The sequence below is a fragment of the Maylandia zebra genome, linkage group LG23 (genome assembly GCF_041146795.1).
Source record: "Maylandia zebra isolate NMK-2024a linkage group LG23, Mzebra_GT3a, whole genome shotgun sequence".
Taxonomy (NCBI): domain Eukaryota; kingdom Metazoa; phylum Chordata; class Actinopteri; order Cichliformes; family Cichlidae; genus Maylandia; species Maylandia zebra.
Genome location: NC_135188.1, coordinates 41,044,736 through 41,056,471, shown reverse-complemented (window position 1 = coordinate 41,056,471; position 11,736 = coordinate 41,044,736). Strand labels below are relative to the sequence as shown.

General features: G+C 44.1%; 1 protein-coding gene across 12 annotated transcripts in view; it reads right to left on the bottom strand.

The window, feature by feature from the left end:
- Positions 1 to 1,780: 1,780 nt before the first annotated feature.
- Positions 1,781 to 11,736, bottom strand: part of LOC101476887 (mitogen-activated protein kinase kinase kinase kinase 4) — a 36,760-nt gene continuing 26,804 nt past the window's right edge. For 5 of the 12 annotated variants that reach the window (XM_004573585.3, XM_004573589.3, XM_004573586.3 and 2 more), the window contains 13 exons: positions 11,450 to 11,544; positions 9,779 to 9,957; positions 9,558 to 9,687; positions 8,952 to 9,263; positions 7,867 to 7,984; positions 7,593 to 7,763; positions 7,352 to 7,495; positions 7,116 to 7,250; positions 6,756 to 6,856; positions 6,520 to 6,669; positions 6,057 to 6,216; positions 5,003 to 5,142; positions 1,781 to 4,340 (listed from right to left, as the gene is read on the bottom strand). In XM_004573585.3, the coding sequence (XP_004573642.2) occupies positions 4,257 to 4,340; positions 5,003 to 5,142; positions 6,057 to 6,216; positions 6,520 to 6,669; positions 6,756 to 6,856; positions 7,116 to 7,250; positions 7,352 to 7,495; positions 7,593 to 7,763; positions 7,867 to 7,984; positions 8,952 to 9,263; positions 9,558 to 9,687; positions 9,779 to 9,957; positions 11,450 to 11,544 (1,919 nt within the window). In that variant the 3' untranslated portion in view covers positions 1,781 to 4,256. The remainder of the gene's footprint in view (positions 4,341 to 5,002; positions 5,143 to 6,056; positions 6,217 to 6,519; positions 6,670 to 6,755; positions 6,857 to 7,115; positions 7,251 to 7,351; positions 7,496 to 7,592; positions 7,764 to 7,866; positions 7,985 to 8,951; positions 9,264 to 9,557; positions 9,688 to 9,778; positions 9,958 to 11,449; positions 11,545 to 11,736) is intronic. The other 7 variants (XM_004573587.3, XM_004573588.3, XM_076880789.1 and 4 more) reach the window with 3 other exon arrangements.

Sequence of the window (11,736 nt, the reverse complement as noted above, 5' to 3'; positions counted from 1 at the left end):
ACGACGCGCCTTCCGCTCTGCCGCTCTTTCAAAATAAAAGCAAACCAACCAACCGCCTGTACGAGAGGAAGAAAGACAAGCAGAATTTCTTATACCAACACTTGTGTACTTTTATTCTGTCTTATGTTTGTCTGGTATAAGATATAACAACAAACCCTACGGTTTGTTAGCAACTAACTTACCTCAAGACCCTCAACATAGCATACATTTCAAACTGAAAACCAGCCGCGTTTGAAGATTTTAACCTCTCTTAACGTAAAATAAAATCATACAATTAATAAAAACAATAATCATGATAATTTTAGGCTAAACAGGAAACTGTACCAAAAGTGTTGAGGCTCGCTTTACTAAAATTATTGCGCCATCTTGCGGTGAACGTGTATTATTAGCAAGTCCTATTTTCCTCCCTTCAAACATTATATGCGTTTAAAATCTGCTTGATAACATGTACTTTTTAAAAAAATTCTGCGAAGTGCAAAATGCAGCGTTTTAAGTAGAAAATAATAAGGTGCAAGTACTTTAGTAAAGTACTCGAGTAAATCTGGAACCCCAGTTCCAAAAAGCTATCAGGCTGTGTGAAATGTGGATAAAAAGAAAATGCACCTTTTGGAAACCCCACGAGTCCGTATTTTATTCACAATGGAACATAGAAAACATCAAATGTTTGAAATGAGAAATATTTTGCATTTGGTGGCAGCACAGCATCTGTAAAAAGTTGGAATGAGGCAACAAAAAGCTGGAATTGTAAGTGGTACTGAAGAGAAGCAGCATGAGGTGTAAAAAGAGCTTCTTAGAGAGGCAGTTTCTCACAAGTAAAAATGGGCAGATGTTCATTATACAAAACATTTTTCAAATTCTGAAACTGTTTCAGAATTATGTTTGTCAATGTAAAATTGTAATGATTTTGAATATCTCACTATCCGCAATACATATCATCAGATGATTCACAGAAGCTGAAGAAACCTCTATGTGTAAGGAAAAAGCTGAAAATCAACTCTAGGATAATTTGTTTTAGTGTATATTTGCTTGACTGTTCAAAGCATACATCATTAAAAGAGGGTTTTTGGAAGGGTTGTGAGGAGAAACCAAAGTGGAGATATTTGGCTATTAAAACAAAACAAACCAGCATAAGTTCCTCAGGCACGGTGGTGGAGGGGTGATCATTTGGGCTTGTTTTACAGCCGCACGACCTGGGCACCTTGCCGTCACCGAGTTGACTACGAACTTCTCTGTGTACCAAAATGTGGGCATTTATCTGACAGCTAAGAGCATGTCCAAAATGTAGCCATGCAACAGGACAATGATCCCCAAGCACAGCAGTAATGCTACAACAGAACGGCAGAAAAACAAGAGAATCAAGCTATTGCAGTGGTCCAAAGTCCAGACCTCAACCTGACTGAACAGCTGTAGCAGGACCTTAAAACCTCAGTGAGAGGCGGTCAAAATTCATCCACAACAACGTGAGAGTCTGATGACATCCCACAAAAAAAAGTTATTGCATATGAAGCTTCATATATCATTCAGTTATGTGGCTTCTGACAGTCACACGTGCACCACTTTAAAAATCAACTGATGCAGATAAGCCAGGCAAGCCTCCTCTGTAGCTTGAAATGTAGAGTGTCATTTCCAATCCCCCCCCATTTAGTCCCACCTTAAACAAGCGCAGGCCCAGAAAGAGCAGCAGCATTTCTTAAACTTCTGTCTCCTTTTTATTTTATTTTCAATTTGTTGATGCAGCAGTAAATATTTACAGATTATGTTACAAAGAATGACGCAGCACTGTAAATTCCTTTTGATTTTATTCAATGAAAGAAAAAAAAAAACCTTCAAGAAAATACAGTAATTCCCATAGTACACACAGAGAGGACATAAATTAGAGGCATGTAGAGAGACATCCGGGGGGGGGACGTGTCACCTGGCAGGTAGAAAACAGATCCGTGCTGCCACACAGCCAGGAGCGCACACACTCACGCACACAGTGCACTAAGGAGGATGTAAAGGAAATCAGTGAAATTGACACTGTGGGCTTGGGTTATTCATAAAGTGAGCAAAAGTTGATTAATCCTGTACACAAACATCTAAATGAAAGTACAAAAAAAAGGGATAATACAAAATACAAAAGAGGAGCAGTGGAGCGGGAGAAACCATAAATATTCATATCGATGCACATCGGTTTAACAACTGCTTCTGTAAACATTTTGAACATAAAGGTGTGCATTTAAAATAAAACCACTGCAGTCGCATATTTATCTGAAGGGTTACACATGATTGGGAACAACACTAATAAAAACTAAGCCAGAGTTTAAAAACACAAAAGTATGCCACATGGTTTTGGCTGTCTGGAGCGGTTTTTCCACACTATCAGAACATGTGATTCATTCATTTATGTTTTTGCCTTCTTTCTTTCTACACAAACGACAAGACTGAAAGCGACTTCTGCACCTCACAGCGGGTCTTCCCCCTAAAGACAGCGAAGGCACCGCCCTTTAAAGAGTCCTATTATGAAGCTCTGTCATTCACACAGAAGCACAGCTGCAGGATGGACTCTACACTCAGCGGCGGGATGAGACTGTCTCATGTGAAGTGACAAACGAGTCTCGCCTTGTCGTTCGGGTTTCCGACGGTGAGATGGGAAGAAAGAGCACGAAATAAAAATTTTATGGGAGCTCGGTTAAAGTAGCGCGTCTCTTCAATCCCGATTGGATGTGGCATGCCTGAATGCGTCAAGAAAAAACAGAAGGAACATAAAAATAAATGAGGTCCAACATTGAGTCACACGGCTGCTTCAGACTAAAGTGTTCCTACCCTAAAATCTAAACGTCTTCACTTTTGAAGTAGTGGATTTTAGTTTTTTTTAAGTTTTTTTTTCTTTTTTGTTTAAATTGCTGGAAACTCCTCTAAGGCAACATTAAGTTGAAGTCTCCTTCAGAACGCAGATGATTGTAGATGTGAAAATGTCACAACAGTGCAGGTGGAGGACAATCAGCTGACCCTCCCTCCTTTCCTCTAAGTGAGATCTATACATGCTGCCCTCATTCTGCCCACTGGCCTCCATGCTACCTTAATGGCAACCTGCTAATTCACAGTTTATGCTAGCCCTACTTACAACTGATCTTAAAGGAAAAATCCACCTTAAAAACATAAAACTATTTGTATTAAAACCTCACATTTCTGGGTCTATTTTGTCGGTGTGTGTTTCTATATTTCCAGTAGAACGACAGGTTCTGCAAAGGAGACACAGATTAAAAAGAAAAGCCAGGATTTCATTACAAAATAAAAGCCCCTGAAGAAAGAAAAAAAAAAAAAAAGGTCAGGCTCTTGATGATGAATAGTGGATTCTTCCTTTAAAACTCATTTTTGTGTGTATTTCTGCATTCCTTATTTATGCGCAGCAAGTCACATATAAAATATACAGTGTGTTTAAAAAACAAAAACTGGGACTACCTTAGTTAATAACACCAAAGCAACATGCCGTCATAAAAAGGGCTACTTTTGTCCAACATGAGCTACAGCACAAGAGGAGGCGTGATAAAGCTGTTCTTGAAAAACCTGCGCGAGTCCGACGTTAGTATGCACCAACTCCAACATATCCAGTACCCTGTATTTAATGGATGCGTCGAGGAGGTCCCTTAAAAAAAATCTTCACTTTCAGGAGGTTAAGGAAGAGAAAACAAAGTGAAGACGAAGAAGATTTACATGTCGAGCACCGTTCAATCTGTGGAACTAAGTGTAGTCGTAGTGTTGTAGTCACACACCTGACAGGACCGGGATTAAACACAGCTACACATTCGAGCTGTGGCAACACACACACAAACACAGTCTTATCTGATACGGTGACGACTGTGTTTAGCGTTCTGCCCCCTCCCCCTGGACAAACACATTTTGTCATACACTTACAAGATGCAAAGTTTTACTATGACATAAAGATATACCGTCAACAGGCAACAGATCCCGCTTCCTCAGAGGGAGAGGAGGAGAATGGGGATCGGCTCGAAGGTCAGGCAACAAGGCCGGGGGTTGGCGGGGGGAAGAAAAACCTGCAGGCGCCTCTAAATACATATCCACCCCTAGCTTCTGTTCATGATTACAGTCTAATCCGTTGTTTGGCTGCCCGAGGACATGAGAAATGGAAGCCGCCGCCTCAGAAAATGCTTCTCCAGCTTGGGCTTTAAAACGTCTTCGTCGGTCGTAGTCGCAATAGTCATCTGTTGGTCGCTGCTTAGGTAACTGTTGTCATATCGGCTGACGGCACGTCTCTACCAGCTCATGAGGGATGTGCGTCCCAGGGTCATGAAATATACTTGGCTGGCACCTCCGGCACGCACAGAGGCAAAGAAGACCTGAAATTGAAAGAATACACTGGGTGAAAAGGTGTTTGGTGGTCGTGCCAGGCTACCAACAGTAGATTAGTAATAGTAGAGTAGATGTTAAAATAAAATGTTAAAGAAATCTATGAGGTGACCTGAAGAGGGCGATGAACAAGATATTCCCTCACCGTTTCCCTCCCCTCATCTCCAACTGGTCATGGCAGATGGCCCCCCTCCCTGAGACTGCAACTGTTAAGAGTGTTTTTCCCTCCCACTGTCACCAAGTGTTTGCTCATAGGAGATCACCTGATTGTTGGGGTTTCTCTGTATTATTGCAGGGCTATTACCTCACAATTTTCTAAGACCCCCCAGGGGTTAAGCGCCTTGAGTGTCGAGCACTTTTGCATGGGAGAGAGGGCAAATATTACCAAGTTAAGACTGAATGCTGTGATTAAAGGTTCTTCAGCAGTATCACTTAAAGGATGTGCACTTATGTAACCAGCAAAACTGATTTGTTTTTCAGTTGGATTTTACAGGTTATTGGTGACATTGAAGGTGGAAAAGTTTTGAAATGATTTATTGCAGTATTGTGTTTTCAACAACAAAAACCTGACATATTATTAGGGGTGTGCTCACATTTATCTCCACTGTATAGAGAGAAACGGGAGGGATGAAGAAAGGAAGGATGTTTTCACCTTGTCATTCCTCTCACAAAGGAACTTGAGTCTCTGGGCTCTCTTGTGCATGAAGACTCCGTCAAGGTGGCCCGTCTCCACTGAGCGGATCTCTATAGCCTTCTCACCCCAGCCCATGATCTGGTTTGACCTAATGTAGGCTGCACAAGCACAGAAAGGGGGAAAGGAGGGTAAGTAGCTGTTAAAAAAGCTGTAAAAATTCAAACAACGTGTCATTTCACTTGTGAATACTTCTAATGATAAATGTAATACTTTTACATATTGATAAAAAAGAAGCTATTAAACAAAAGTGTCTAAAATCAAGTGAAACCTTGACTGCTGTTGGAGTGTAATCGAATGCATCAAGTGAAGCTGCTGCTGGGCTTTTCACATCTGATTGTTTTATTCTGAAGGTTGAACCTTCACTCTGCTGCACACTGAAGTTGCCAGCATCATTTGCACCATTGCTTTTAGAGTTGGGAGATCACTTCTCCCAGTAAAATAATCAGAAGTCTCTGAACACAGGACTTTTCAGCCCTCTTCACTCAGGGCGTTTTCACACCTCCAGATTTTTTTACTCTGGTCCAAATCAGCTGATAAGTTTGTAAACTTGTAGCTTTTCCCTGTGGTTTGGTTTGTTTTCACACAGAAAAATCCAAGCAAACCAAAATGTTTCACTGCAAGCCACATGAGAATGTTCTGTGCGCTCACTGGCCAGACGTATCTGGGGTGGGAGGAAGAAAAGTAAATACAGGAAGAAGGTGCTGTGGGAGAAAACAGAGTTTACACTCATTTCTTGGTTAGTTGCTAGCCCGTATAGACCTTTGCGCATCTATAGTAGCTACCTGCACTGAGAATACAAAGCATAAGTTGCTATGGGATATTTTTTAGCCCTTGTAACATGTTCTGAGTGGGCTCGTATCACGTTCACACCATAAATATAGTTTGTTTGGAACCACACTGAGACCACCTCCTGCAAAGGGTCTCGGTGCGGTTGTTTTTGTGCATACCAGAGTGCGATTCAGATTTTTCTGACCTCTGGCATCATGATGAGAAATATCTGCTTTGCTCTTACCCACTGAAGTTGGCATTTCTCCCCACTGCAGCACCACATCTTTGGTGATGCGTCCGTAGGTGTTGACGTAGACGCCCTCGTCCTCGTAACACACCAGCAGCTCAATCCCATCAGTGTTGGGCAAGATGATGATGGCGTGGCACTGAATATTGGTTTGGATCTGAGGATGAAATGGAGGAAAAAGGTAAGAGATTTTAAAAAGTCCCTTCACCGCCAGTCGCAGCAGATAGCCGCCCCTCACTGAGCCTGGCTCTGCTGGAGTTTGTCCTTTGCACGGTCACTAAGGGCTTGCTCATAGGGGGTCGTTTAATTGTGGAGTTCTCTCTCCATTATTGTAGGTCTTTACCTTATAATATAAAGTTGAGGCGACTGTTATGATTTGGCATTGTAGAAATAAAACTGAATTCAAATTTAGAAAATGCAAAACACAAGACGTAATCAGTCTGCATCAGTTCGCACATACATGTGTGGGCAGGTAGATGTCGTAGACGGCACCAGAGTCCACATCCACAGCGTGGAAGCCTGAACAGGAACCGTAGATGACCTTTAACCTCTGACCTTCCTCCACCGTCAAGTCAACCAGCAGAGGTTTGTGCACCAGGTCACCAAAAGACTAAAGGAAAAAAGTCAGAAGAAAGTCAGCCTGAAAGCAGTCAGCCACCTGCAGGTAGAATGACACCTGTTAGAGAACATGCTTACCTTAAAGGCCATGAACTTGTGATAAGGTTTGGGCGCCCACGCGTAGACCTCCACAGAGTTCTTCAAAGCCAGCACCAAGAATTTAATTCTCTCGTACTTCACTGGAATAACAAGTAGGTGGCGAGTTAATCATGGGTGATGGCTCCTATGGTGATCTATGTGGATATTTTTTTTAATTCTTGGACTCTGCTAGAGCAGCTTTGCATGATTCAAAATTCAAAATAAGCCTTATTTATCTTATACTGAGCCTCAGAGCAACCTCTGAGCTCTAAGCTGTTCAGCTTTAAGCCCTTTTATGCCCCCTCTCCCTTCAAGGCACCATTTCCTTTTTCCTTTACATCTGAGCTTTAGGAAACGTACCAACTTTGTAGTGGACACAGCCCTCCAGGTCGCCCACATTGACCCACCCCTGCTTCTTCTCCACCTCAGGGTCATTGTGCAAAATCTTGTTTCGAAGCCATGACAGGTAATACACTCGCAGCTTGTTCTTTTTGCCTGCAGGAGGGAGGAAACAAAAACAAAATCCATCTATCCAAAACTTTACTGATTAAAAATGAATCTGAATCGAGACTTTCTGGTTGGCACGTGTGCTCTACCTGATATGGTCACCAGGACGTTGAGTCCCTCTAGGACGTCCATCTGCTGGATGCGTCGACGGTTGATCAGAGGGTAGACCTTACCTTGACCGCTTCGGTCCAGCAGCATCAGACCGCTCTCTGTTCCCACCAGCAGATTTACTCCTGGAAGAGCAACAGGCACAAACATACGTCACTGCTGATATGTTTTTATCCATCTGTGGGGCATCACAGTAACTCCATATTTTTGAAGTTGACTCACCCCAGAGTGCCGCACACAGGATCTCAGAGTTGAACCTCTTCTTGTACTTGCGAATCTCCGGGGTGTCGCTCGGTGGACGAGTGTTGACCGGGTTGACATTAACCACCGAGCCTTTACGGGATGGGTCGGACCGCAGCTGATCTGACAGGCGCCCGTCTTGCCCAAATCCAGCTGGAAAGGGAAAGCAGAGGCAGTGCACATTAACTTTGCAGATAGCAGAGAGGAATTAGTGTTGAAGATGCATTTTTGCAGTGGGCTGTATATCCAGACTTACCCATGTTGTTGAGGGAGCTCCCGCTGGATGGAGATATCTGCAGCAGACGCGGGTCGATGAAGGGAGTGAACGAGGAGGAAGACTTGTGTTTGGACATGGAGTTGCTCTCCGACTGCGACTGGTGGAGATATCGGATATTTAGAAAACCTAGAGCTCAAAACATTCCCAATAAAATAACTTAAAATGCACCGAGCTGAAACATGAATCAAACTTGATTTGTTACAGTGATTTGTAATTCCTAAGAACGACTGTTTATTTAAACGGCAGCAGAGGCCCCTCAGGTTTGAGCTTATGAGTTATAGCTCTACCTCTGGGGTCTCGTTAAACAACATCCAGCTTAAATGCCTTCAAAACCACATTTTTACAGCGCAACTGGGAACAAAGTCCCCCCACCACCCACCCCGGGAAAAAAGCAAACGAAAAAGATTAAGTGCAGTTATGTTAATTGTTTTGATGTTAGTGAAGGCACAAAATATGTCAGAGGACAAACAACATGTGCAACAAGAAGAAGAAAAAAATGTGTTGAAGGAAACATTAAGTGATCCAAACACAGGCTGCTGTGAACTGTTAGAGAGGAGAAGAAAAAAAGCTGCTCTTAATGAAGCACAGACACACAAGGATACTCCACCACCCAAGACGCAAGTTGCTTGCAAGGTAGTGCTGCTCTATAAATGGGACATTTATCTTAGAAATATTCATACAAATCCCAAGAAGCTCGGGCTTTAGTTTCCTGCATGTTATGAGCACGTTGCGCCACAAGGAGGCGCCAGTGTTAGCACAGTGTAATGCAGTGAGGTGCGGGAGGGGAAAGGAGGTTGCAGCAGCTCAGAAGATTCAAACCAGCTGAGTGAAGAGTGAGCAGAGAAGAGGAAGTGTGAAGCCAGCAGGACATGGAGAAGGAGAGGATGCAGGGCAGGCAACCCAGGAATGGACAGCTGACGTGTACAGACCGAGATGGAGGTTTGCATTTTATAGCCGTCACAATAAACCTGATACCATTTTTTTAAGCTATACAAAAAGTCTGCACATTTTTTCTACTGCCCACTCCTCAGCTGTTTGCCCTTAGTTGTGTGATGGGGACATACCTCTATGGCAGTGAGCTCGTCCAAAGAGATCTGTGGGGATACTGCAGGACTGGCATGGCTAGATGATGAGGGTAAGGAGGAGGAGGTAGTGGTGGTGGAAGAGGAGGAGGAGGAGGAGGAGAAGGAAGGGATGGTTGTGGAAGAGGAAGTGGAATGATGGCTCTGCTGGATAAGGTCTGGTAGGTGGTGTATGCGGCCCGGAAAGCCGTTTTTCTCTAGCAGGCCGCGACCAGGGGGTTGGGGTTGGCCGTGGCCAGCCGAGGAAGGGGAGGAAGATGAGAGAGTGACCAACCGCTTTATGTCAGCTGTGCTCTGGAAGCAAGAACAGGCACACTTGGGCTCAAGCAAGCAGGTGGGAAAGAAGGTGGAGCTGTGTGTCTGGCTGCTAGCCTGCTGCTTGGTGTAGCAACCTGACATATTAAGATTATTCATCTTCAAATGTGAAAGCCTATGAAATGGCATGATCATATGCAGGAACAACGAAGAAATTGTGGAGAATGAGTAGTTAAAACAACACTGACGCTGGACAGAGAAAATTCTAAACTACATTCCTAATCAGCACCACCAATCGGTCAAAATCAGGCACCACCGGCCCGTCCTTCTTACCTGTCTGATGACCAGTGTGCCATCCTTGGAGGGTGTGGTTGCCTGTTCGCTTTCCGAGTCTTCGACCAGCATGGTTTTAGCAGACTCCGTCTCGCCGTTACTCACTCTCCTGCGGAAGCCATGGGGATATCTGATGTCCCATAACCAGACCAGAGTTAAACCAGCAGTCATGCAGATAAGCCATGCAGCACTGATTAATAAAAGATCATCAGGTGTATTACCCAGCTTTGGAGTCCTCGGCCCCTGAGGTGGACTCTTCTCCTGCCTCCTGGTCCACCTCTTCCTCGTCCTCCTCGTCGGTCGTGCCCGACTCGTCACTGGAGGAGGAGTAGTCTGTGACCTTGTGAGGAGGTCGCACATCGTCGACTGCGCGCAGCTCCTTGGCGAGCGCTGTCAGGTCCTGAAAGCAGCAGCGAAGGTTTTAGACGCGCTGACAGGTCAACCTGCGAGCTCAGGTCCATTTCTCCGCTTTGGTGCAAGTTGCATTCGGCCTGAAGCAACGGCGCTAAGACCACTAAGGTGGTCCCATTTCTGGATGGCCCTGTTTGGTTCATACTAATGAATTTTTAGTTGGCTTAGATTTTTCAGCACAAAAAGAAATTGCACCAAAGAGGACAAACACTCCAAGTTTAAAAACTCCCTCCATAACAGAGGTTGCCCAGACAACGCATCAATATGATAGACTGAGCACACAAAGTGGACCCATTGTGCCTTTTGGCTGAATGATGTCATAGGGTGCACAGATACCCTCCCCCCCACCCATTATCTTCATCTAAGGCACACAGAAGCTCCACCCACCTACTGTTCAAACATCCTGCTTAGGGAGGAGCAGCCAATCAGAAGAAAGCTGGCTTTAAAAGGGAGAACAGCTAAAAGTACAAAGCTACACTGGCAGACTTCAAGACTACAAATATTGAGTCTGAAATGAGCAGACTAGGTCCACTTTAAATAAAAAGGCACAACAGGAAATCGTACTGTAGAAAGTCTGAAATCTGAATCCCTCCTTGGTTCAAGGAACTGTTTGTGTTTCTATTTCGTCTCTTTCACTTGTGGGTACAAACCTGTACCGTCTTTTTCCATCTTTTAAACAACCTTCATGTAGTCTGACCTCTAGGAAACAGTGAAGTAAGCAGCATGTTGTATGGGGGAATGTCAGATTACTAAAGAGCCTCTTTCTGTGGCCTAAATGAGTGTTTCACCTCGTCCTCCTTAACATGTTTGTCCTCTTCATTTTCCCTCGCCCCTTTGTCATAATATAGTCGCATAAGCTTGTAAAAAGAGCAAGAAAAAGAAGGGGGGGGGGGGGGGGGGGGGGTATACTTCCGTGCTTCCAAGCCACAGTTTATCCACAAACACAAACAGGTGATCGCAAGCCATTCTGACAAGTACAAGGGAACACAGGGGGGGCGTGTTTGCATTCAAATGTGGTTGCATTCAAATCTAGGAGCAGGAAGCTGCGGCGCAGGGTTAACCCTCCTTTTGTCTTGTGCATTTTTCTTGAGAGGAGGCAAAAAAAAAAAGAAAAAAAAAAGTGGAGGCGTATGGAAAGGTGCCAGGGGACAGTAAAGGCAGAAATAAAATAGTGAGCCAATCTCCACAAAAGGAGCAAATGCCTTTTATCTGAAATCTTTATCGTGTAATGCCATGAGCAATGCATGAGCAATGGTGCAGGCATAGCAGAGGTGAGATTATGTAATCTCAGTTAATAGGCTTACCACATCACCCTAAGCAAGGCACCCCACCCAAACAATCAGGAAGCATTGGATTCACGTAAGGTTCCCACACCAGGTGGTTGGATAATTGGAGCAGTGGAAAATAGAGCAAAGTGGGGAAAAACTGTTTTCACCTATTCATTTTCAAGTTTAACAGCACTCGAGTAACAGTGGACTTACAGCTGGTCGAGTGGGCCTGGCGACATTCTTTTCATCCTGTTTCTTGGAAACGTTTTCAGGCCGCTGGAGAGGCGATCCTTCAGATTTGGAGGAAGCTTTGTGGAAATGAAAGGAAATGGCGTTAGTGAGGGGAGACCGAAGAGAGCTGGATGTGCAAAGGCGCTTTAATTGGCAAAAAAACAAACAAAAAAAAAACTTATTTAAGCACAAGCTCAGAGGATGGCATTTGAGCCAGATTTGTATAATTATGGTAATAATCCTAATCTGCTAATAAGCAGTCGGTAGGG